Consider the following 26745-nt stretch of genomic DNA (forward strand, 5'->3'; position numbering starts at 1 on the left):
GACTGCTGACCATGGAGCAGAGCATGCCCTTGACTGTTTCTGTAGAGCGCTGCCAATGACTTGAAAGACTAGTACTTGTCTCTGCAACTTGTAGTTGATTTCCCCCATTGTCTGACGGTGTCTGCACACAGAGCCCAAGAAATGTTAGTGTTCCTTACAGAGAGTCAWTATCATCATTGTGTGCTTTTGCCAACAGCAAGTGATTCGGGTGTATAGCTTGCCTGACGGGACCTTCAGCTCAGATGAAGATGAGGAAGATGATGATGATGATGAAGAGGACGAGGAGGAGGAAGGTGAGGACTGCCACCATTGTACTATGCGGTACCTGTACTATGTTCACAGGGCATTTGAAAAGTATTCAGACCACTTCACTTTTTCTAACATTTTGTTACATTCCAGCCTTATTCTAAAATTAATTAACTGTTTTCCCTACACGCAATACCCCATAATGACAAAATCAGGTTTTTAGAATTATTTGCAAAAAAAATAAGCAATACCTTTTTAGGTATTCAGAGCATTTGGTATGAGACTCGAAATTGAGCTCAGGTGCATTCTGTTTCCATTGGAAAAAAATGTATAAGAATAACAAATAATTAAAGAGCAGCAGTAAATCACAATAGCGGGGCTATATACAGGGGCACCGGTATTGAGGTAATATATACATGTAGGTAGAGTTATTATAGTGACTATGCATAGATAGTAACAGAGCGTAGCGGCAGCGTAGAAGGGGGGGGGAGCAGCAATGCAAGTAGTCTGGGTAGCCATTTGATTAGCTGTTCAGGCGTCTTATGGCTTGGGGGTAGAAGCTGTTTAGAAGCCTCTTGGACCTAGACTTGGCGCTCCGGTACCGCTTGCCGTGCGGTAGCAGAGAGAATCGTCTATGACTAGGGTGGCTGGAGTCTTTGACAAAAAAAATGTAGGGCCTTCCTCTGACACCGCCTGGTATAGAGGTCCTGGWTGGCAAGAAGCTTGACCCCAGTGATGTACTGTGCCGTACGCACTACCCTCTGTAGTGCCTTGCGGTTGGAGGCCGAGCAGTTGCCATACCAGGTAGTGATGCAACCCATGCCACATCTTTTCAGTCTCCTGAGGGGGAATAGGTTTGTCGTGCCCTCTTCACGACTGTCTTGGTGTGCTTGGACCATGTTAGTTTGTTTGTGATGTGAACGCCAAGGAACTTGCTCTCAACCTGCTCCACTACAACCCCATCGATGAGAATGGTGGTGTGCTCGGTCCTACTTTTCCTGTAGTCTACAATCATCTCCTTTGTCTTGATCACGTTGAGGGAGAGGTTGTTGTCCTTGCACCACACGGTCTCTGACCTCCCTATAGTCTGTCTCATCGTTGTCAGTGATAGGCCTACCACTGTTGTCATCGGCAAACTTAATGATGGTGTTGGAGTTGTGCCTGGCCGTGCAGTCATGAGTGAACAGGGAGTACAGGAGGGGACTGAGCACATACCCCTGAGGGGCCCCCGTGTTGAGGATCAGTGTGGCGGATGTGTTGTTACCTACCCTTACCACCTGGGGGCGGCCCGTCAGGAAGTCCAGGATCGGGTTGCAGAGGGAGATGTTTAGTCCCAGGGTCCTTAGCTTAGTGATGAGCTTTGAGGGCGCTATGGTGTTGAACGCTGAGCTGTTGTCAATGAATAGCATTCTTGCATAGGTGTTCCTTTTTTCCAGGTGTGAAAGGGCAGTGGAGTGCAGTAGAGTTTGCATCATCTGTGGATCTGTTGGGGCGGTATGCATATTGGAGTGGGTCTAGGGTTTCTGGGATAATGGGACAATGGTTTTGTGAGCCATGACCAGCCTTTTAAAGCATTTCATGGCTACAGACGTGAGTGCTACGGGTCGGTAGTCATTTAGGCAGGTTACCTTAGTGTCCTTGAGCATATGGACTATGGTGGTCTGCTTGAAACATGTTGGTATTATAGACTCAGACAGGGAAAGGTGGAAAATGTCAGTGAAGACACTTGCCAGTTGGTCAGCGCATGCTCGGAGTACACGTCCTGGTAATCCGTCTGGCCTTGTGAATGTTGACCTGTTTAAAGGTCTTACTCACATCAGCTGCGGAGCRYGTGATCACAAAGTCGTCCGAAACAGCTGATGCTCACATGCATGTTTCAGTGTTACTTGCCTCAAAGCGAGCATTRAAGTTATTTAGCTCATCTGGTAGGCCTGTGTCATCATCCTTGAGATGTTTCTACAACTTSATTGGAGTGCACCTGTGGTAAATTATTTAGATATAATTAGGAAAGGCGCACACACATGTCTATATAGGGTCCCACAGTTGACAGAGGATGTCAGAGCAAAAACCAAGCCATGAGGTTGAAGGAATTGTCCGTAGAGCTCCGAGACAGGATTGTGTCGAGGCACAGATCTGGGGAAGGRTACCTAAAAATGTCTGCAGCATTGAAGTTCCGCAAGAACACAGTGGTCTCCATCAGTCTTAAATGGAAGACGTTTGAAACCACCAGACTCTTCCTAGAGCTGGCCGCCTGGCCAAACTGAGCAATCGGGGGACATGTGCCTTGATCAGGGANGACACCGCCTGGTATAGAGGTCCTGGTTGGCAAGAAGCTTGACCCCAGTGATGTACTGTGCCGTACGCACTACCCTCTGTAGTGCCTTGCGGTTGGAGGCCGAGCAGTTGCCATACCAGGTAGTGATGCAACCCATGCCACATCTTTTCAGTCTCCTGAGGGGGAATAGGTTTGTCGTGCCCTCTTCACGACTGTCTTGGTGTGCTTGGACCATGTTAGTTTGTTTGTGATGTGAACGCCAAGGAACTTGCTCTCAACCTGCTCCACTACAACCCCATCGATGAGAATGGTGGTGTGCTCGGTCCTACTTTTCCTGTAGTCTACAATCATCTCCTTTGTCTTGATCACGTTGAGGGAGAGGTTGTTGTCCTTGCACCACACGGTCTCTGACCTCCCTATAGTCTGTCTCATCGTTGTCAGTGATAGGCCTACCACTGTTGTCATCGGCAAACTTAATGATGGTGTTGGAGTTGTGCCTGGCCGTGCAGTCATGAGTGAACAGGGAGTACAGGAGGGGACTGAGCACATACCCCTGAGGGGCCCCCGTGTTGAGGATCAGTGTGGCGGATGTGTTGTTACCTACCCTTACCACCTGGGGGCGGCCCGTCAGGAAGTCCAGGATCGGGTTGCAGAGGGAGATGTTTAGTCCCAGGGTCCTTAGCTTAGTGATGAGCTTTGAGGGCGCTATGGTGTTGAACGCTGAGCTGTTGTCAATGAATAGCATTCTTGCATAGGTGTTCCTTTTTTCCAGGTGTGAAAGGGCAGTGGAGTGCAGTAGAGTTTGCATCATCTGTGGATCTGTTGGGGCGGTATGCATATTGGAGTGGGTCTAGGGTTTCTGGGATAATGGGACAATGGTTTTGTGAGCCATGACCAGCCTTTTAAAGCATTTCATGGCTACAGACGTGAGTGCTACGGGTCGGTAGTCATTTAGGCAGGTTACCTTAGTGTCCTTGAGCATATGGACTATGGTGGTCTGCTTGAAACATGTTGGTATTATAGACTCAGACAGGGAAAGGTGGAAAATGTCAGTGAAGACACTTGCCAGTTGGTCAGCGCATGCTCGGAGTACACGTCCTGGTAATCCGTCTGGCCTTGTGAATGTTGACCTGTTTAAAGGTCTTACTCACATCAGCTGCGGAGCGCGTGATCACAAAGTCGTCCGAAACAGCTGATGCTCACATGCATGTTTCAGTGTTACTTGCCTCAAAGCGAGCATTRAAGTTATTTAGCTCATCTGGTAGGCCTGTGTCATCATCCTTGAGATGTTTCTACAACTTSATTGGAGTGCACCTGTGGTAAATTATTTAGATATAATTAGGAAAGGCGCACACACATGTCTATATAGGGTCCCACAGTTGACAGAGGATGTCAGAGCAAAAACCAAGCCATGAGGTTGAAGGAATTGTCCGTAGAGCTCCGAGACAGGATTGTGTCGAGGCACAGATCTGGGGAAGGRTACCTAAAAATGTCTGCAGCATTGAAGTTCCGCAAGAACACAGTGGTCTCCATCAGTCTTAAATGGAAGACGTTTGAAACCACCAGACTCTTCCTAGAGCTGGCCGCCTGGCCAAACTGAGCAATCGGGGGACATGTGCCTTGATCAGGGAGGTGACCAAGAACCCTTGATCAGGGAGGTGACCAAGAACCCAAACTGAGCAATCGGGGGACATGTGCCTTGATCAGGGAGGTGACCAAGAACCCACTCTGACAGAGCTCCGGAGTTCCTCTGTGGAGATGGTTGTCCTTCTGGAAGGTTCTTCCATCTCTGCAGCACTTGTGGTGGTTCATTTCTTTACTATCAAATGAGGAGAGACAAACTTATCACACAAGTCAGAGTTATACTTAAACTAAATATTTAATAGTGAGAGCTTTGCAATAGCATTGGCTGGTCGACAAATTATAATCTCTGATGATCCGTTGAGAGCGCCGATACAAAAGTACAAAGGTCTTTTTTATAGCCAAGATACACCCCTTTCAACCTACATGACGAACAACAGATATATAGAATGGGTCACAAAGTTAAGATTTGTATGAAAGATACTTTTAATACATAGCAGACAGTATCTGCTGTGTCAACAGTTTTCATTGTATAGACCAGTGTCTGACCCTCYGACTCCAAACKGGAACCATCTCTCCCTGGTACGGTATAGAACAGAAACWTTAACTCATGCTCTGGRATGSTCTTTAGGYTTTATCACCCAAAAGACATGGTAAATCYCCTGTCAGTGTTWTCTCCCAGAGGCCCTTCCTCAGTAGAACACACACACAATAGTTAACAATACTCTATTCTGTTGCATAAAACAACCATTTGATGCAATAAAAGTATTATAACATAATCTTGCAATTTTTCCTCTCACACACTMYMMMWMWSRSKYTTWTRKSSMSARRRRRRRSRCWCYYCWSWGWAARRSRCAYRWRARMKSWSWYTGAGTTTGCCAAAAGKCACCTAAAGACTCYCAGACCATATGAAACAAGATTCTCTGGTCTGATTTAACTATTTAGCCTGAATGCCAAGCGTCACGTCTGGAGGAAACCAGGCATCGCTCATCAACTGACCAGTACCATCCCTACAGTGAAGCATGGTGGTAGCAGCATCATGCTGTGGGGATGTTTTTCAGGGCAGGGACTGGTAGACTAGTCAGGATCGAGGGAAAGATGAACAGAGCAAAGTACAGAACCTGCTCCAGAGCGCTCAGGACCTCAGACTGGGAAAAAGGTTCACCTTCTAACAGGACAGCGACCCTAAGCACAGCCAAGACAACGCAGGAGTGGCTTCGGGACAACWTTCTGAATGTCCTTGAGTGGCCCAGCAAGAGCCTGGACTTGAACCTGATCGAAAGTCTAGAGACCTGAAAATAGCTGTGTAGTGACGCTCCCCATCCAACCTGACAGAGCTTGAGAGGATCTGCAGAGAAATGGGAGAAACTCCCCAAATGCAGGTGTGCCAAGCTTGTAGCGTCATACTCAAAGCTGTAATCGCTGCCAAAGGTACTGAGTGAAGGGTCAGAATACTTATGTACATGTGAAATTCCAGTTTATTTTTTATAAATTTGCAAAAATGTCTAAACCTGTTTTTGCTTTGTCATTATGGGGTGTAGTGTGTAGATTGAGGAGGGGAAATGATGTTACAGCCTTATTCTAAAATAGATTACAATGTGGAAAAGTGAAGGTCTGAATACTTTCCCAAAGCACTGTATATATTACAATGTGTGGGCAGTGGTCTCTGAACATTTATGTGATTGTATTCTAATGGTTTGTAAGTAATGTGATTAATAGTTGAGTTTTTGTACAATACATTTTGCATGTTCTGGATGATGTATGTTTACTGGTTTTAAAGTCCTTTTCTCTCCCCCTTATTTCTCTCTACTCCCTGTCCTCTTTTTCTAGATGAACAAGAACCCTAAGGTGTGGCAATTGCGCTAGTGACCAGGTGGCCTGCATCACACAGAAAATACTCCMTCGTTACATTCAAATAAAGATCTGACAAACTGGCTCTTGTTTCCATTTATTTTGTATTTTCTCCTACTAAAAGGAGAGATCATTATTTTCTTACTGAAAAATAATCACTAAGCAGGCATGCGTCATCAAAATGAGTCATGATGAGGATTCCTATTCTGCTCATCTGTGAAGTGTATATATTGTKGATAGTAATTGAGTATTCTGGTATATTTAGATACTTGGTCTTTCTGTATAAAGGTTGAGTGAATGGTTACTGGGTAGTTGGTGGGCAGAGCTACATAAATTTGACTGCTGATCTATGTCCAAGATTACTTCTGAAGGGGGTTAAACCAAGGCCGCAYACCTTTTTTAAAGGGTTAATAAATTGTGTTACGATAAACTTTAAGGTCTCCTCTTTAGGAGACTGTTAACACCTGTTTTGAGTGTTGTGCCCTTCAGACACTATCAGAAGGCGGAAACCGCCTACGCTTAGACTCCTGTCTGGGCCCCACCGTGGCTGARGCTCTGAGAACACAAGGCTGCCGCAGGCCTGATGAAGACAGCCACCTGTCAGAAGATGCTTGGACTCGTTCACCTTGTTATGACCCTATACTTATGATGAAAGGTCAAGTTTTGGTCAAACCCACTTCTGAGCTTTTAATTGCTGACAAGATGGTTGCTGCTGTTGGGGAGGTTAGATTTATTAACATTTTGCCAGGGAAAGTCACGCAAGGAGGACTGGGGAGGCTATATGAGTTACAGGATGTCTTAGATATTTTGCAGACCTGGGGAGAGCTATCATATACTGTACTTTACCAACTTCTGCCTACAATTGTATTACTAAAGGAGAATTTTAAAACTGTTTCCTTTCTACTACCAATATACAGTTGAAGTCGGAAGTTTACATACACTTTAGCCAAATACATTTAAACTCAGTTTTTCACAATTCCTGACATTTAATCCTAGTACAAATTCCCWGTCTTAGGTCAGTTTGGATCACCACTTTATTTTAAGAATGTGAAATGTCAGAATAATAGAGAGAATGATTTATTTCAGCTTTTATTTCTTTCATCACATTCCCAGTGGGTCATAAGTTTACATACACTCAATTAGTATTTGGTAGCATTGCCTTTAAATTGTTTAACWTGGGYCAAACGTTTCAGGTAGCCTTCCACAAGCTTCCCACAATAAGTTGGGTGAATTTTGTCACATTCCTCCTGACAGAGCTGGTGTAACTGAGTCAGGTTTGTAGGCCTCCTTGCTCACACACGCTTTTTCAGTTCAGCCCACATTTTCTATAGGATTGAGGTCAGGGCTTTGTGATGGCCACTCCAATTCCTTGACTTTGTTGTCCTTAAGCCAWTTCGCCACAACTTTGGAAGTTTGCTTGGGGTCATTGTCCATTTGGAAGACCCATTTGCAACCAAGCTTTAACTTCCTGACTGATGTCTTGAGATGYTGCTTCAATATATCCACATAATTTTCCATCCACATGATGCCATCTATTTTGTGAAGTGCACCAGTCCATCCTGCAGCAAATCACCCCCACAACATGATGCTGCCACCCCCGTGATTCACGTTTGGGATGGTATTCTTCGGCTTGCAAGCATCCTCCTTTTTCCTCCAAACATAATGATGGTCATTATGGCCAAACAGTTCTATTTTTGTTTCATCAGAACAGRGGACATTTCTCCAAAAAGTATGATCTTTGTCCCCATGTGCAGTTGCAAACCGTAGTCTGGCTTTATTATGGCGGTTTTGGAGCAGTGGCTTCTTCCTTGCTGAGCGGCCTTTCAGGTTATGTCAATATACGACTTGTTTTACTGTGGATACAGATACTTTTGTACCTGTTTCCTCCAGCATCTTCACAAGGTCCTTTGCTGTTCTGGGATTAATTTGCACTTTTCGCACCAAGGTACGTTCGTTCATCTCTAGGAGACATAAYGCATTTCCTTCCTGAGCGGTATGACGGCTGCGTGGTCCCATGGTGTTTACACTTGYGTACTATTGTTTGTACAGATGAACGTGGTACCGTCAGGCGTTTGGAAATGGCTCCCAAGGATGAACCAGACTTGTGGAGTTTTATCATTTTTTTTCTGAGGTCTTGGCTGATTTCTTTTGATTTTCCCATGATGTCAAGCAAAGAGGCACTGGGTTTGAAGGTAGGCCTTGAAATACATCCACAGGTACACCTCCAACTGACTCAAATGATGTCAATTAGCCTATCAGAAGCTTCTAAAGCCATGACAATTTTCTGGAATTTTCCAAGCTGTTTAAAAGCACAGTCAACTTTGTGTATGCAAACTTCTGACCCACTGGAATTGTGATACAGTGAAATAATCTGTCTGTAAACAATTGTTGGAAAAATTACTTGTGTCTTGTACAAAGTAAATGTCCTAACTGATTTGCCAAAACTATAGTTTTTGTGGATTTGTGGAGTGGTTGAAAAACAAGTTTTATTGACTCCAACCTAACTGTATGTAAACTTCTGACTTCAACTGTATATATATCAGTTTGATAATTATATAGACCTGATCATCTGTTGAAGAACTTGACCAACACTTCCAAGGCATGTCACCCGTCTGCTCCTCAAACACCTGGTCAAAGCTGATACACTGTAAAGGGGTTCTTCCAGTCGATGCATTTATCTGCCAAAGAATGAATATGTAGCTGTTTGAGATGGACCTTCAACAATCAAACATAACATGACCTTCATTCTTTACTAATCTTGTTTGCCAGAGATGTGTTACTACTGATAAGTGAGTCTGTTTCGTTATTGCCAGGGCCCTGTCCAGAAACAACCCCTCCCAATTCATCAGGTACTGAGCCAGTGTCCAAAAGTTGAGTCTTCAGGCACAATAAAGAAGCTGTTCCCATGCACTGTCACAGACAGACTGTTATTTCCTGCCATGGTAGTGTTGTCAAGCTGGATGAACATTCAAGCAGTCCCACTGTGAACTTTGGATCCCTCGGACAGTAAAGATTGATTAGTAGGGTATGGCTATAGACCGTAAGCAATTCAGACAAGACGTCCCAAGATGGGAGGGGAGAGGAATGACTGGGGAAAACTGCTACTGTTTACATTCAGTTCTGATGAAAGTGGAGTATTTTTAAAGGCACTGGTTGTGTGTTGCCATATCATACAAGTATGATAAACAGTGGATTCAGATGARATCATGGTGGAAATGGAAGACACTGGAAGATCACATTCTCAACCAGGTCAGTTTTTGATCAATCCTGGCAAAACTAGAAACAGGAAGTGAAAACACACACTGCAGTCAGATAAACTGTCTCTCAATACAAYGATTGTAATGATCTCATGAGTGATTTTCATTCACAGCTATAATACTGTGAGAAAAGGTTTGTTAAAGAGATATGCAATAAAGTATAATTGTTATTCTCTTTGTTCATTTCAGCCAAGCATTCCCTCTCTCTGTGGTCTCGGGGTTGTGAATAATCCTTATCGGAGAGGCGGGGAAGAGTGCTGTGGGAAACACCATCCTGGGCAGAGGGGGTGTTTGACACGGTGTGGGTGAGAACCAGGAAGGCGGTGAGAAGGCAGGGTAAGGTTGCCGAGAGGCAGGTGACAGTGGTGAACATGCCTGGTTGGGAGAGGTTCCCCTCCAGGGGCTTCTCTCTGGGGGTCTGGAGGGAGATTGTCCGCAGCAATCCTGGAGGAGGTCAGGAAGAAGTAGGAGAGGAGGCACCAGGAGGAGGACAGGGACAGAGAGGAGGGGCTGAGGAGGGTCAGCTGGAGATGGAGGAGACAGGGGAGGRAGAGAAGGCCACAGAGGAGTCCACGAGATGGCAGAAAAGGAGATACACAGATGAGAAATCAGACAGTGAGTAAACACTATACTATACCTAAAGTACTCACTGAGAAAGTTGTTTTATGTGATGCCTAAATATGCCCATCAGTTGTCAAATGAGACAAACAATATATACTCTATGTCTGCCAGTATTTATTCAATGTGTGTAAACGATAAAGAATGGAATGTAAAAATACATTGTACTTACACATCTTGTGGTTCAACAGCAGGTGTGGAAAGCAGACCTTGCTGAGTTCCTGAGTTCCTGATTAACTTTATACCTATTACAGTCCAAAATACATTCATATCTTCCACTATTTATTTTTAATATGGACTGCCAATATAATTGTCCATGTCCATCAGGGCCACATCCAGGCATAAGTCTCTTAGGGGGCCCCCGACCCAAAAACATTGTGTTGAGAGTTAATAGAAGAATACACTAGGTGCAATTTTGAAATTTGGTTGTGCATCAGCAGCGGTTTTCTTATGTCAGTCACTAACTATCAACCAAATTAGCCATGTCAGCAAACAATTTTTAGATTGGTAAATTAGGCTAGCCAGCTATCTTAACTTGTGGTAATCATGKCTGAAAACCCACCGGGCACGCAGGGCATGTGCCCAGGGGCCCTGACCTCCATGGGGCCCTCATTGATTTTGTTAATCACTCTCACTCAGATATCATTAACATGGCATAAGTCTTGKCAAAATGTGTAGAATTACARGAGATTAGCTTTAAAATGGAAAACATTTCTCTCCACCCCATGGCAAATTGGATAGAATTGAAGGAAAGTTGCTGTAAAACTTCACATTTGTTCTCTCTGCCCCATGGCAAAATGTTTAGAATTGCATAAAGCTTGCATTAAAAATGCAAGAATTTCGCTACTCCCCATGGAAAAATGTGTAGAATTGCAAGTCATTTACTATAAAACTTAAATTTTCCCCTCAGCCGCAAGAGGGGGACCACTAAAATGTTTTGYATGCGAGGTGGGGCCCAACAAAATCTTAAGGCCCCAAAAAGGATAGGGCCGGTCCTGATGTCCATGGACAAATACTGTATCATCAGTTTTAGGTATCTCTGAACTGAACTGGACAGAAATGTATCATTACTGGCTCGTTACTGTTTGATAGAACATTGTTACTGTTTGATAGAACTTATCTGCATGCATACAACACAGTATTCACATTATTCTGCATGTTTTGAATGAATGATACATTTGCATGATTTTCTGTTATTAATGTGCATATGAATCATTAAAGCCGCTATCCCTACTACTTCTGAAAATAGCTCTGATTATCACAAGGTAGGTGTGTGTGTGTGTGTGTGTGTGTGTATATATAGCTGCCTTTGATTACCACACTTGACTGTTGCCAAGGCTACACTGGGGCAAGACACTGGCTGTAAAAAGCTATTGCCTCTCAGGCTGTCCTATGTGTGTCCTCCTGCTTTTGTTTCCTTGTATGCAACATTTTGAGAAGTGATTCCTCTTCCAGGCCAAAGTCCAGAGATAAATGACATGGGCAAGGGATTTAACACTTTCTGTACATATAGGATTACAGATAAGGAACTCATGTTTTAGGATTATTTATAATCACCATTACAATAAATTGTGTGGAAGCAGAAAATATCAGGTAAAACATATGGAGTGTTCTTGTTGTGTTCTGTTGTACAACATAATGCTTTTGTCTTGCTGTACACATGACTACAGACTGCTTCACTCTGATGTCCCGTATTAAATGATGATGAATGAGAAAAGACCAATTAAAAAARGATTTATTAAATTATTGTTTTACAAAGGTATTTCAGAACACCAGAAACAAGGACTRTTATTATTGACACAAATATTCTCCTCCAGGAGGGTAAAAAGGCTGAGCCAAAATTCTCTGGCACTTCCTGAACTTCCAAATTCCTCTACACAGCGAGTCGTAGATCCTCTGCCAGGAGTCTAGCTCTGTGCGCCACAAGGCCGCTCTGGCACGAATGAGCTGGGAGAACTCACTCTTGCTGCCTTTGGCCAAGCACACACTGTCTTTACAGATGAAGAAAACATCCAGGCCAATGAAGAGGGCGTTGAGAGTGATAAAACCAGCCCGTGCCGAGCTGGAGAGGGCTAGTGGGGTGCCTTTGGCCACCTGTCCAATGTCTGGGATGTCCCCTGCTAGCTTGGGCAGGTTTCGTGCTGCTTTGCCTTCCTGGAGCGCCAATTTACCAGCGCTTGCAATCAGATCTTCCTTTGCAAGGGCCTTAACACTCAGAGCCGAGGCACAGTCCACTATGGAGTCGATGCCTTTTCCAATGGCCCCGGCTGTGGCAATCACCTTCCCTGCCCCCAGCACGCCGTCCACCCTGCTCTGCCCCAAGATGGGCTCTATATTCCTGGCCACATCCTCCAGAGACTCCTGGAGACTCTCCACGTCCTCCATGAAATTCTGGAAGACTTCTCTGGCTTTCTTCTCATGGATGCTATTGACCTTCATCTCTGTGATACCAGTGGCTAAACTGTTGACCCCACTGGTGACMCCCAGGCTGACCCCTGCAATGGTGAGAGCCAGTGACAGCCCAGCAGTGACAGGGGTCAGAGCTAAGCCCACTATGGATAGGATCCCTCCAGCCACCCCCACTGAGCTGCCTGCCACACTGGAGATCTTAGCCCCCAGCTTCATCCTGTCCAGCTGCACAGCATTTTCCTCCAGATCKGTYAGAAACTGCTCCATCCTGGGTCGGCGCTGGCTGAACCGGCCAATGAAGCGCTGAGCAGCCYCTTGGAACAGGAATGTTAGTCTGAGGTGCTGGTCCATCCTGACAGAGGGGAGACAGATTCAACATCTATTTACTGTATACCAATAAAATAAAAATATCAACAGAAGTTTAAAGACAACAACCAAACTAACCTTACCTGATATCATTCAGCTGATTCAAATGGTCCATCATCTTTTGTATGGACTCTTCACTCACATCAGCACCAAGGTTGACCACAGGGATGTCATTCTTATTTTTCCAAAACAGCATTTGACTGGAGCTACTGTAACAATGCATATTAATTTCAACATTACATTATATTCATTACATTTATATGTGGATTTTGAATTATATCACATAAGCCAAAGAACCTTGTCAAATGACACATCTGAGAAGGACAAAAATGAAGAAAAATAGTACAACTATACTAATATAAATTATGATATTAAAACAGTGTTTTAAGATTACTCCCAGGCTGTTGTCTTATCTGTAATCTAGAAGGAAAAAATGGACATAAAGTGTTTGTAAAATGGCAATAAAGAACATTACATAAGTTAATGTTGAAGAAATTGTGATAGGAGCTCCACTTACCCCTTCTCCATTATTTTACAGAGCTGCTGGCTGATTTGTATGTATCTGTGCAGCTGGAGGGCCAGCACCTCTACATTGAGGAGGCTGGGCATAAAGAATGACTTAGCATCCCTCTTAAAGTGGATGAGGAGAGGGCAGGATATYCTGGCAGTAGTGATGACAGCCTGAACACTGGCAGGGCTCGTCCCCTGAGGCAGACAGAGGAACCTGTTCTCCTCAAACACCAACAGACAGGTGACCGCCAGACACTCCACAGCATGCAGGAAGTAATCCAGCTTCTCCAGGCCTCCCAGAGTGTCCTTTAGTACAGCCCCCAGCTCCTTCTCCAGCTCCTCACGCCTACTGTCTGCAGTCCCCTGGGTCAGACCGCTCCATACGAACTCCCCAAACGCCTTGGCCTTGGTCTCTGAGTTACGGACATGGTCGAACTTAAGGTCAATTCTGTCTGCCCTCTCCTTGATGTCCCTCATCATTTCTAGTTCTGTCTCCCTCTGAAGGGCCCATTTGGAATGTCTGTCACAGAACTCCCTCACTGTGTGAATGTGGCTGAGGGTGTTTGAGATGTACTGGCCCAAGTGCTCCCTTGTTAACTCTGATCTGGAAGAAAAGTAGKCTTCAGTCAGGAGCTTTACTATTGAATTCAGGATAATCAGTATATAAAATTACAAAGTTGTAGATACAGAGTGCCTATCCACCAACTTTAACCTTTTATCCACCAACTTTAACCTTTTGAACTGCCTTTATTGAGTACCTTGGATTCTTTGTCAACACTGCCCTCTGTTGTCAATTTAAAGTAGCCCAGCAACACTCTCCTTTCTGCCCCAGTTATTAAACCTCTTAGATGTAAGGTCCCCTGTTTAGGTTCTAGTTCCGACCAACATTTTTGCTTATAAATCGATCTGTGGACACCGTAGATTGAAATGGCTTGCATTGAGCAACAGCCCTGGTTCCCACAGACACAGTCTGAGCCTGTGTGATGTAGGATGAGAAAGGAGGATGAGAAAACTGAAACCACTTGAAGCTAGGATGTCCCTCCTACCATTTAATTCACTCTTCCGACTGTCCATCAACCCCTGAACCCTACAYCACAGCCACTGACAAAGCACATGCCTGCAATCGTTAAGAGAGAGTGGTTTCATCGTGGTAGCACATTCAGAGATAAAATAATAGCCATAAATCTAAAATAATTCATAGATTAAAAAAATACTTTTTAAACGGTCCGTTTGTCATAGAGGGCCAGGATTGATATGATATGAAAGGGGAGTTCCTAACAAGTTCAGGATGCCAAGCTACAGCAGACAGTTTGATAAAGAGAGACCTTGCAAAAATATGCATTTTCTCTAACACTAAACATACAAAATATGTAATTTACAGTTATAAGGAAGGTGAAATCTTATAGTTAGTTATTTTAWAATATGATTATGCTATATTTAGAAAGCATATGTAATTTCAAGCCATATTCATACGATTTTGTTGAATAGGAAATGCATCATAAAAATATTTCATATTTGTACTGTGAACTTGAGCTTGTGTCCTGAAAATGCAGCATTACTAGTTATTTTTTATGGCCCTTATGATTACATTTTGGGATTAAGTTGACGTTTTCGATTACATTTAGTTACAATTAACTGGTTTTAATAGTCTCACCGTGACATGACGCTCTCCCTGTGTTTGGACATTTCCTGGTTTGGTTGATATCGTTACTGAACAGTGTTGCCTTGTCCCCATGGCATGTCCAATGTAACTGGATAATACAATTTTAAAAACACAGCCATTACATTTCTATTCTGATATAAATGTAGAAACAGGATTCACATGCATCACATAGCTACACGGGCAAACAGTGATTAATTTGTACATCGGGAGGTCCCGGAACACAGTGAGCGCGAGAGCCTAATTTTCTAGACATCAGTGTACAGCAACAATTCCAGACGTCACTGCAGAACACCGRCCATATGCATATAAACACACACTCAGCTGGGGGGTTTACAAGACCCGAATCAATGTAGTAGTAGAACAAATATCACAATATCCTAATATTATAACTTCAAATAAAATAAATCAATATAGGCTACACATATTCGGATTAACTTCACAGTACAGAACAAGGACAACAGGTTTCAAAACCTTCCACAATGACTCTCCCCATGTCAAGTCCATGTATCTCCTGACAGTCAATTTCTTGCTCAAAACCATGAACGAGCCTGTGCCTATGACGTTTAGTCTCATTCTAAAGCTGTTCGGTAGACTCTGGCTGTATAGTCTATTTTTTTCATTTTGAGTGTTAACTATAACCTGGGTGTCGTCTTTAGCCGTGTCTGCAAGGCTTGCTACCAACAAATGAGCCTTGGTTCGGGCATGTTCAGAAACATTTTTTCTCAGGGCTCTTGTCAGAGGCAGAGTATGATACTTCTACGGTGGATTTATAAAGAAACGATAGCCTTATGTACCCATTATCTCTTGAAGAATATAACTTACTGCCTCATTAGTTTAGTTCAACTCTTGTACCCCATCAAAACCCAAAATATAAGCTTGTTTTACTCCAATGTTTACAAACAGAGTAAATGTAAACAAACACTATACCTTTAATACATAACGTTAGTTAAAACTATAATTTTGATATCATGGATGGTCAGTCCTTGCATCCATAGGTCTGTCTGTGAATTTAAGAGTGATTACAATCTCCAATTCCATACCTCAGTTTTTAGCTGAAACAGGGGCGGGTAAAACGCKTTGTTATTGTTTCAACTGTTTGATTTGTGTAAAGAAATATGGATGTATAAAGCTCACTCACCTCGACAAAGAGGGTGAATGCTGTTCAGTCTCCCTACACCGGAATGTTGTCTTCTCAGTTTCGTTTCCCTTTTACTTCAAAACTTCCAAACTCAACTTGGACCCATTGAGCTATGATAAGAACGCTTGGACACGTCACCACCACTCCTTTGAATGGCGAGAAAGWAACGCCCAAAACAGAGCAAATCCTTTAGTAAACAAATCTGTTGCGTGGAACAATATTGTGGCTTWTTTTTGTAAATTAATTTTAAAGTTTTATTTGGAAGGATGGCGAGACTAAATGAAATGTTCTGTAAAACACTAGCGACTTCAGAGGGTAGCTGACACATGTAGTAACCATTTCAGACATTTGTGGTATGTTACCTGTAAAATAAATATAAGGTAATGTTTATATCTCATGTAAAGCAAGTGAACAGCAAACCTGGTTTAAAAAAAACAATTAAAGCAACATTTCATGGCACAACGCCTCTCACTCACGTGGCCTACTTTTGTGTGTATGTACTGACATGTATGGGTAACTGATAGATGAACACACGTGCGGAGTACATGTTGATGTTTTAGATGTATGTCAATTGTAAAGTCTTTCGTCTGTAATGTCTTTTTCGTTATGTGTCAGACCCCAGTACGACTAGCTGTCACCACTGACATCGGCTAATGGGGATCTTAATAAAGTCCTAAATATTACCCTTTCTAACAGTGCCTTATTTACCACTTATTYTACCAGGTGTWACCYTTTTATATCASTGGGTAACTGGCAAATTGGGAGGGGTGGGTAGTGTTGCATGGGGGCTGTTTGCAGTTCAAATTAGTTAAACAATGGAAAAGTKAATGAATTTACCTGTAAAAAAGCTGAGAACCTTTCACACAGACCTGATACCTGCATTTTAGTTATAGGGTCCGTTGAAATGCAGGAWTCAGGACTAGGTCTGTAAGTGGCYTTTATTTTTCCATGTTTAAAAAACGTCTGATATACGTTTATGTTGTTTATGAAAGAGATATGACTGTCATGCTAAAAGTTACTGCAGTATCTTCGCCCTGCCACAAGAKGGGGCATGGCAACAACCTGAGTGACTTGCGTAAAGCATATGATCCTAGAGGTTGTAGTKTTGTGATCATATACCTCTRTGCTTGTTTGTGATGAACACATAGCCTTCATTAATATGCATAGAATCATCCAGAAAGAATCAAATGAGTCTGATGATGAGTGTCAAAGGATAGTTCAAATGTGTTTCTTGTTTCATGTGTTATGTGTAAGTCAAAGCGAAATTTGTTCTCTGTTTGAGCCGATAATAACCATTAAACCATTAACTCACTCATGGATTCATTTTTATGCATGTTGGATGTTTTTATTATTATACCTGCAACCAAATTGGCCAGCGATGGATCAAAGAGTTTCTGATTTGATAGTTTCTTTCCATTTATCCCACCTCAATCAAATCAAATTGTATAGGTTGCTTACACATATTTTGCCTATTTTATCGCAGGTGCAGTAAAATGCTTATGTTTCTAGCTCCAACAGTGCAGTAATACCTAACAATACAGAACAATACACACAAACCCGAAAAAGGAATTATATATATATCAGAACGAGCAATGTTAGAGTCCAGAATATAAATATCTATGTATATGATGGTGTGTCTAGACAGTATGGACAGTATATGAATAGAAAATGTGTGTACAGCAGTAGTTATATAGGATGAGCCATGACTAGATTACAGTATATGCACTGTGTAYGAAGCATTAGGACCACCTTCCTAATATTGAGTTGCACCCCCTTTTGCCCTTGGAGCAGCCTCAATTCAGCGGGACAGGGTGTCGAAAGCATTCCACAGGGATGCTGGCCCATGTTGACTCCAATGCTTCCCATAGTTGTGTCAAGTTGGTTGGATGTCCTTTGGGTGGTGGAGCATGTTGATACACACRAGAAACTGTTGAGTGTAAAAAAMMCAGCAGAGGTGCAGTTCTTGACAYACTCAAACAGGTGKGCCYGGCACCTACTACCATACCCTGTTCAAAGGYRCTTAAATATTTWGTCTTATCCATTCACCCTCTGAATGGCACACATACACAATCCATGTCTCAATTGTCTSAAGGCTTAAAAATCCTTCTTTAACCTGTCTCCTCCCCTTTATCTCCACTGATTGAAATTAATTTAACAGATGACATCAATATATATATWTTTTTTATTTAACTAGGAAAGTCAGTTAAGAACAAATTCTTATTTACAATGACGGCCTACCCTGGCCAAACCCAGACAACGCTGGGCMAATTGTGCACTGCCCTATGGGACTCCCAATCACAGTCRGATGTGATGCAGCCTGGATTCGAACCAGGGACTGTAGTGATGCCTCTTCCACTGAGATGTAGTGCCTTTGACCGCTGCACCACTCGGGAGCCCTAGGGATCATGGCTTTCACCTGGATTCACCTGGTCAGTCTAGAGAGTGAGGTTCAATATTCCCCTGTAAATACKGCATATTTCCCTGTGTCTCTAAATTACATGTCTCTGTGCTTCATTTTTCCTCCACAAGGCACTGGGTTCAGGGAGATTAAATATGGGCCCTGCTCTCACATTGGAATTCCCCAGCATGTTCGCACCACACTGCTTTGGTGGTGACACATTGCTAAACTAAATGGATTGGATTGAAAAAGCACTTTGACTGGGAAGTCTTCCAATACCACCATCTGATTCAGCTCCCCTGCTTTAAGCTGGTGCTGGGCTGGCAGACCACTCCMCAACTCCTACTCTCTTCCTACTAATACCATAAAGCTGGGTTCTCTGTGTACCAACGCCCAGACATACCGAACAGATATGCCCCTTTTACTCATATACTGTAGATATGTAATAAGAAAGTCAAAACTGATGGATGAAATTACAACAATACTATAACTGATTGGTTTTGTAGGTTGTTGTAGGGTGGTCTAGCCCCTGAAATTCTTTGTATTGTCTTAGGAATTCAGCATTCTATGTGATGCTCTTGCCAACCCCCCATTTTGTCACACTTCTACGATGCAGAGGTTCTGTTGTCTTTACATCATGTAGGTTTGATATCTGGTTGGAAGTTAACTCAACAGTAATCCTATTTCAAGGAGTGGGACTCTAACMCGGAAGCTATAAGAAATCCCGCTATGCCCTCCGACGAACCATCAAACAGGCAAACAGTCAATACAGGACTAAGATCAAATCGTTCTACATCGGCGCCGATGCTCGTCGGATATGGCAGGGCTTGCAAACCATTACAGACTACAAAGGGATGCACAGCCGCAAGCTGCCCAGTGACACGAGCCTACCAGACGAGCTAAACTACTTCTATGCTCGCATCGAGGCAAATAACACTRAAACATGCATGAGAGGACCAGCTGTTCATGACAACTGTGTGACCATGCTCTCTGCAGCCGATGTGAGTAAGACCTTTAAATAGGTCAACATTCACAAGGCCGCAGGGCCAAACGGATTACCAGGACGTGTACTGCGAGCATGCGCTGACCAACTAGCAAGCGTCTTCACTGACATTTTCAACCTCATCCCTTCCAAATCTGTAATACCAACATGTTTAAAGCAGACCACCATATCCCTGTGCCCAAGAACACTAAGGTAACCTGCCTAAAGGACTACCAACCCGTAGCACTCACGTCTGTAGCCATGAAGTGCTTTGAAAGGCACATCAACACCATTATCCCAGAAACACTAGACCCACTCCAATTTGCATACCGCCCTAACAGATCCACAGATGATGCAATCTCTGTTGCACTCCACACTGCTCTTTCTCACCAAAATGTCCCAGGAAGGCCAAAAAGATCATCAAGGACAATAACCACCCGAGCCACTGCCTGTTCACCCACTATCATCCAGAAGGCGATGTCAGTACAGGTGCATCAAAGCTGGGACCGAGAGACTGAAAAACAGCTTCTATCTCAAGGCCATCAGACTGTTAAAGCCATCACTAACAGAGAGGCTGCTGCCAACATACAGACTCAAATCACTTGCCACTTAAATAAATGGACTTAATAAAGGTATCACTAGTCACTTTAAATAACGCCACTTTATTAATGTTTACATATCCCACATTACTCATCTCATATGTATATGCTGTATTATATACCATCTGTATCTTGCCTATGCCGCACGCCATCGCTCATCCATATATTTATACAGTGGGGAGAACAAGTATTTGATACACTGTCAATTTTGCAGGTTTTCCTACTTACAAAGCATGTAGAGGTCTGTACTTTTTATCATATGTACACTTCAACTGTGAGAGATGGAATCTAAAACAAAAATCCAGAAAATCACATTGTATGATTTTTAAGTAATTAATTTGCATTTTATTGCATGACATAAGTATTTGATCACCTACCAACCAGTAAGAATTCCGGCTCTCACAGACCTGTTAGTTTTTCTTGGAGAAGCCCTCCTGTTCTCCACTCATTACCTGTATTAACTCCACCTGTTGAACTCGTTACCTGTATAAAAGACACCTGTCCACACACTCAATCAAACAGACTCCAACCTCTCCACAATGGCCAAGACCAGAGAGCTGTGTAAGGACATCAGGGATAAAATTGTAGACCTGCACAAGGCTGGGATGGGCTACAGGACAATAGAAAAACAGCTTGGTGAGAAGGCAACAACTGTTGGCGCAATTATTAGAAAATGGAAGACGTTCAAGATGACGGTCAATCACCCTCGGTCTGGGGCTCCATGCAAGATCTCACCTCGTGGGGCATCAATGATCATGAAGAAGGTGAGGGATCAGCCCAGAACTCACGGCAGGACCTGGTCAATGACCTGAAGAGAGCTGGGACCACAATCTCAAAGAAAACCATTAGTAACACACCACGCCGTCATGGATTAAATCCTGCAGTGCACGCAAGGTCCCCCTGCTCAAGCCAGTGCATGTCCAGCCCCGTCTGAAGTTTGCCAATGACCATCTGGATGATCCAGAGGAGGAATGGGAGAAGGTCATGTGGTCTGATGAGACAAAAATATAGCTTTTTGGTCTAAACTCCACTCGCCGTGTTTGGAGGAAGAGAAGGATGAGTACAACCCCAAGAACACCATCCCAACCGTGAAGCATGGAGGTGGAAACATCATTCTTTGGGGATGCTTTTCTGCAAAGGGGACAGGACGACTGCACTGTATTGAGGAAGGATGGATTTGGCCATGTATCGCGAGATCTTGGCCAACAACCTCCTTCCCTCAGTAAGAGCATTGAAGATGGGTCGTGGCTGGGTCTTCCAGCATGACAACGACCCGAAACACACAGCCAGGGCAACTAAGGAGTGGCTCGGTAAGAAGCATTTCAAGGTCCTGGAGTGGCCTAGACAGTCTCCAGACCTGAACCCAATAGAAAATCTTTGGAGGGAGCTGAAAGTCCGTATTGCCCAGCGACAGCCCCGAAACCTGAAGGATCTGGAGAAGGTCTGTATGGAGGAGTGGGCCAAAATCCTGCTGCAGTGTGTGCAAACCTGGTCAAGAACTACAGGAAACGTATGAACTCTGTAATTGCAAACAAAGGTTTCTGTACCAAATATTAATCTCTGCTTTTCTGATGTATCAAATACTTATGTCATGCAAGAAAATGCAAATTAAATACTTAAAAATTATACAATGTGATTTTCTGGATTTTTGTTTTAGATTCTGTCTCTCACAGTTGAAGTGTACCTATGATAAAAATGACAGACCTCTACATGCTTTGTAAGTAGGAAAACCTGCAAAATCGGCTGTGTATCAAATACTTGTTCTCCCCACTGTATGTACATATTCTATTCATGCCTTTACATTTGTGTGTATTTGTGTGTATAAGGTAGTTGTTGTGAATTGTTAGATTACTGTTCGATATTACTGCATAGTCGGAACTAATGCACAAGCATTTTGCTACACTCGCATTAACTATCGGCTAATTATCTGCTAACATTAATTATCTGCTAACCATGTGTATGTGACCAATATATATATATTTTTGATTTGGACTAAAGGAACACCTATGTGAGAATGCTATTCATTGACTACAGCTCAGCGTTCAACACCATAGTGCCCTCAAAGCTCATCAATAAGCTAAGGACCCTGGGACTAAACACCTCCCTCTGCAACTGGTCCTGAACTTCCTGATGGGTCGCCCCCAGGTGGTAAGGGTAGGTAACAACACATCCACACGCTGATCCTCAACACTGGGGCCCCTCAGGGGTGCATGCTCAGTCCCCTCCTATACTCCCTGTTCACTCATGACTGCACGGCCAGGCACAACTCCAACACCATCATTAAGTTTGCAGATGACACAACAGTGGTAGGCCTGATCCCAGACATTGACGAGACAGCCTATAGGGAGGAGGTCAGAGACCTGGCTGTGTGGTGGCAAAACAACAACCTCTCCCTCAACATGATCAAGACAAAGGAGATGATTGTGGACTACAGGAAAAGGAGGACCGAGCATGCCCCATTCTCATCGACGGGGCTGTAGTGGAGCAGGTTGAGAGCTTCAAGTTCCTTGGTGTCCACATCACCAACAAACTAACATGGTCCAAGCACAGCAAGACAGTCATGAAGAGGGCACAACAAAAACCTATTCCCCCTCAGGAGACTGAAAAGATTTGGCATGGTCTCCTCAGATCCTCAAAAGGTTCTACAGCTGCACCATCGAGAGCATCCTGACTGGTTGCATCTCTGCCTGGTATGGCAACTGCTTGGCCTCCGACCACAAGGCACTACATAGGGCAGTGCGTACAGCCCAGTACATCACTGGGGCCAAGCTTTCTGCCATCCAGGACCTCTATACCAGGCAGTGTCAGAGGAAGGCCCTAAAAATTGTCAAAGACGCCAGCCACCCTAGTCATAGACGGTTCTCTCTGCTACCGCACGGCAAGCKGTACCGGAGCGCMAAGTCTAGGTCCAAGAGGMTTTCAAACAGCTTCTACCTCCAAGCCATAAGACTCCTGAACATCTAATCAAATGGCTACCCAGACTATTTGCTCCCCCCCAACCCCTCCTTTACACYGCTCCTACTCTCTGTTGTGACCGGTTAGTCACTTTAATAACTCTACCTACATGTACATATTACCTCAATTCCCTCGACTAACCGGTGCTCCCGCACATTGACTCTGTACCGGTACCCCTGTATATAGTCTCGCTATTGTTATTACTGCCGCTCTTTAATTACTTGTTCCTTTTATTTACAATTCCAGGCTTTATCACAACCGACTGTGATTGGGAGTCCCATAGGGCGGMACACAATTGGCCCAGCRTCGTCCAGGTTAGGGTTTGGCCGGGGTAAGCCGTCATTGTAAATATGAATTTGTTCTTAACTGACTTGCCTGGTAAAGGTTAAATAAATACAAATAAAATTCTATCTCCACCCCAGGGACTCATGGGGCATGGCATTTCAGGCTATGGTTTTGTCGTTCTCAYTCTCCCTCTGATCATGCCTAGAATAACGTGTGTAATGCTTGTTAATKCTTTTTAACTTAAACTTATGCCTTATATGTCAATCCATTTARCAAAGTMATTAAATGCACTTGTATTTAGAATTCCATTCTCAGATGTTTCTTGATTGCCTGTTACTGTAACGCAACTGTAGTTTCTTGCATAGTCAGAAAAACATTTAATAGAGTTCGTTAACATAGTAATTGCATTTTTTAATTATGGGTTGAATGTAAGGTGTATATATAAAATATTAACCCACTACATTTTCATAACCTATTACAATAGGCAAATTATGGTCACATATGATATACCCTTCGGAATGCGTTTAACTGTGAAAATTWTATATTTTTTCTCAAAAATTAAGGTTTACCTCTCATCTCAGCCCATTCCAGTCGCTGATTTTATCTGCCAAAGATTAAACATACAGTTACAGCCTGAATTCMAAATGTATTAAATATATTTTTTCTCACCCATCTACACACAATACCCCATAATTACAAAGTGAAAACATGTTCTAAGACACTTTTGCAAATGTATTGAAAATGTAATACGGAAATATCTAATTTACATAAGTATTCACACCCCTGAATCAATACTTTGTAGAAACACCTTTGGCACCGATTACAGCTGTGTCTTTCTGGGTAAGTCCCTAAGAGCTTTCCACACCTGGATTGTGCAACATTTGCCCATTATTCTTTTCCAAGTTATTCAGCTCTGTCAAATTGGTTGTTTATCATTGCTAGGCAACCATTTTCAGGTTTTGCCATAGATTTTCAAGTAGATTTAAGTCAAAACTGTAACTGTGTTTTAGGTCATTGTCCTGTTGAAAAGTGAATTCCTCGCCCAGTGTCTGGTGGAAAGCAGACTGAACCTGGTTTTCCTCTAGGATTTTGCCTGTACTTAGCTCCATCCYGTTTCTTTTTTATCCTGAGAAACTCCCCAGTCCTTAACGATTACAAGCATACCCATAACATGATGCATCACTATGCTTGAAAATATGGAGAGTGGTACTCAGTAATGTGTTGTATTGAGATGATTACCTCCAAATGTAACCACTGTATCACGACAAAAAGTGAATTGCTTTGCCACATGGTTTTTCGCAGTGTTACTTTAGTGCCTTGTTGCGACAGATGCATGTATTAAATGTACAGACTTCCTTTCTTCTCACTGTTCAATTCTAGGTTATATTCGTGTAGTAATACAATGTTGTTGATCCATCTCAGTTATTCTCCTAATCACAGCCGATCAACTCTAATACTGTTTAATAAAGTCGAGCCATCTGGACCATCATGGTGTAAAGTCTGGAGCGGTTCTCCTCATCCGGCAACTGAGTTACTCCTGTAGCTCAGAGTGACTGGGTGTATGATACACTACCAAAGGATGTAATTAATAACGACTTCATCCATGGATATTAATGTCTTGCTTTTCTTTTACCCATTCTACCAATAGAGTTGCGCCTTCTTTGTGGAGGTTGGTACACGTCCCGCATTAAGGGGTTGATACTACTCGAAACCAACCGTATCTCGATACATTGAGCAGAGACCATTACGATATTTATGTGTAGGGTACAGAAGATTAGGAAGTAATTAAAAAATAAAAATATTGAAGGTAAGTCTAAACACTTTTTATGCACACAGAGTAATCCATTTGCAACTAATTACTTGTTTAGAACTAATTTATCGAATTTATCTGTGGAATGTCACTTCTAATTTGGCTTTTCCCTATAAGCAAAGGAGAGATTGTGAATACCTATTGACTCATACAATATTGCGAGGCTCTTTCATTTTGCAATGATTTGGATTAAAACATTCAAATTAACATAATTCCACTTTGACATTTTGGGGTATTGTGTGTAGGCCAGTGACCAGAAAAATCTAAATGTAATCCATTTTAAATTCAGGCTGTGACTTTCATACATACTAAGGAGGAGCTCTCACATGTAATCTTGCTGTCAGAAATATGTGTGGTGAGTCTGTTTCATTATCTCCAGRGCCCTGTCCAGAAACAACTCCTAACTCATCAGCACCATTTCCCTTATCTCCAAAAGTTTCAAGTCTTCCTCAGGCACAATAAAGAAGCTGTGTTCCCATGCAGTATCGCTTGGGGCAAGGTCACAGCCAGACTGTTGATTCCTGCCAAGGTAGTGTTATCTAGCTGTGCGAACATGCAGGCAGTCCCACTGTGAACTTTGGATCCCCGGTACAGTAAAAGGGGCTGTAAAGAATGATTAGCAGAGGGTGGCTATAGACCATAAGCCATTCAGACAACAAAGTGTCCCGGGAGGGGAGACGAGTGGGAAAGATATTCTTCCTTTAACAAAATAGCTACTGTATACTTTGAAAGCACTGGTTGTGTTATCATACAACAGTGATAAACAGTGGTTTTAACATGGATTCAGAGGAGGTCATGGTGGAAATGGAAGAAACTGGAAAGTCCTCAGATTCTCAACCAGGTCAGTTTTTGATCTATCCTGGCGTATGGGAAACAGGAAGTGAAAATGCAATACAATTGAATTGTGTTATTCTGTACATTAATGTAGCTTGATGTGATACTTGTTACAGGCCAAGCAGTCCCTCTTTCTGTGGTCTCAGGGTTGCGAATAATCCTGATCGGAGAGCGAGAGGCAGGGAAGAGTGCTGTGGGCAACGCCATACTGGGCAGTGAGGTGTTTGACGCGGTGGGGGTGAAAACAAGGGAGGCGGTAAAGCGGCAAAGAGAGGTGGCCGAGAGGCAGGTGACGGTGGTGGACACGCCTGGTTGGGAGTGGTTCCCCTCCAGGGGCTCCTCTCTGGGGGTCCGGAGGGAGATYGTCCGRGGCGTGTCACTGTGCCAGCCWGGCCCCCACGCCGTGCTCCTGGTGGTGCCCCTCTCSTTCTCCTTTWCCAGACGGGAGCGGCAGGCGGCCGAGGAGCATGTGGCRCTGTTGGGGGAGCGGGCTTGGGGGCATACTGTGGTGCTGTTCACGGTGAAGGGTGGGCGGCTGAAGGATGCCACCTTAGAGGAGGAGGTRGAGGAAAGCGAGGAGCTCCAGTGCCTGGTGGAGCGATGTGGGGGCCGCTATCATGCCCTGTATGGCAGGTCCAGGAAGGGCCACGATGCCGTGGCGGAGCTACTGGAGAAGCTGGACAACATGGTRGCCAAGAACAGAGGGGAGTTGCTCTCCAGCGAGGAGGTACTGGAGGAGGCCAGGGAGAAGGAGAAGGAGGAGGAGAGGAGGCACCAGGAGGAGGACAGGGAGAGAGAGGAGGATCTGAGGAGGGTCAAGGAGGCTTTGAGAGAGCTGGAGATGGAGGAGGAGACAGAGGAGGTGCAAGGGGACGGAGGGGAGGCCACAGAGGAGTCCACGAGACAGCAGAGAGGGAGGAGGAGATACACAGATGAGAAATCAGACAGTGAGTAAAACACTATACCTA

At 43.6% G+C, this 26745-nt stretch overlaps 2 protein-coding genes and 1 long non-coding RNA gene across 10 annotated transcripts in view; 2 read left to right on the forward strand and 1 right to left on the reverse strand.

Annotated features, from left to right (window-relative positions):
* Positions 1-19: 19 nt before the first annotated feature.
* LOC111981401 (uncharacterized) lies at positions 20-6036 on the forward strand. Its single transcript, XR_002879588.3, has 2 exons — positions 20-293; positions 5933-6036. It is a non-coding gene; the product is annotated as an uncharacterized lncRNA (long non-coding RNA).
* A 5511-nt stretch (positions 6037-11547) lies between these two features.
* The window catches only part of LOC111981427 (apolipoprotein L3), a 47058-nt gene continuing 31860 nt past the window's right edge, over positions 11548-26745 (reverse strand). Inside the window, exons 1-5 of one of the 8 annotated variants that reach the window (XM_024012681.1) lie at positions 15915-16048; positions 14768-14864; positions 13121-13717; positions 12687-12812; positions 11548-12589 (exon numbers count right to left, since the gene is read on the reverse strand). In XM_024012681.1, coding sequence (XP_023868449.1) covers positions 11620-12589; positions 12687-12812; positions 13121-13717; positions 14768-14799 — 1725 coding nt within the window. In that variant the 5' untranslated portion in view covers positions 14800-14864; positions 15915-16048 and the 3' untranslated portion in view covers positions 11548-11619. Of the gene's footprint in view, positions 12590-12686; positions 12813-13120; positions 13718-14767; positions 14865-15914; positions 16049-26745 lie in introns of those variants that run through there. The other 7 variants (XM_024012686.1, XM_024012683.1, XM_070449684.1 and 4 more) reach the window with 7 other exon arrangements.
* LOC111980127 (GTPase IMAP family member 4-like) lies at positions 25602-26732 on the forward strand. Its single transcript, XM_070433688.1, has 2 exons — positions 25602-25784; positions 25894-26732. The coding sequence occupies exons 1-2, from the start codon at positions 25721-25723 to the stop codon at positions 26730-26732; spliced, it is 903 nt and encodes a 300-aa protein (XP_070289789.1). The 5' UTR covers positions 25602-25720.

The sequence above is a fragment of the Salvelinus sp. IW2-2015 genome, linkage group LG20 (genome assembly GCF_002910315.2).
Source record: "Salvelinus sp. IW2-2015 linkage group LG20, ASM291031v2, whole genome shotgun sequence".
NCBI lineage: Eukaryota > Metazoa > Chordata > Actinopteri > Salmoniformes > Salmonidae > Salvelinus > Salvelinus sp. IW2-2015.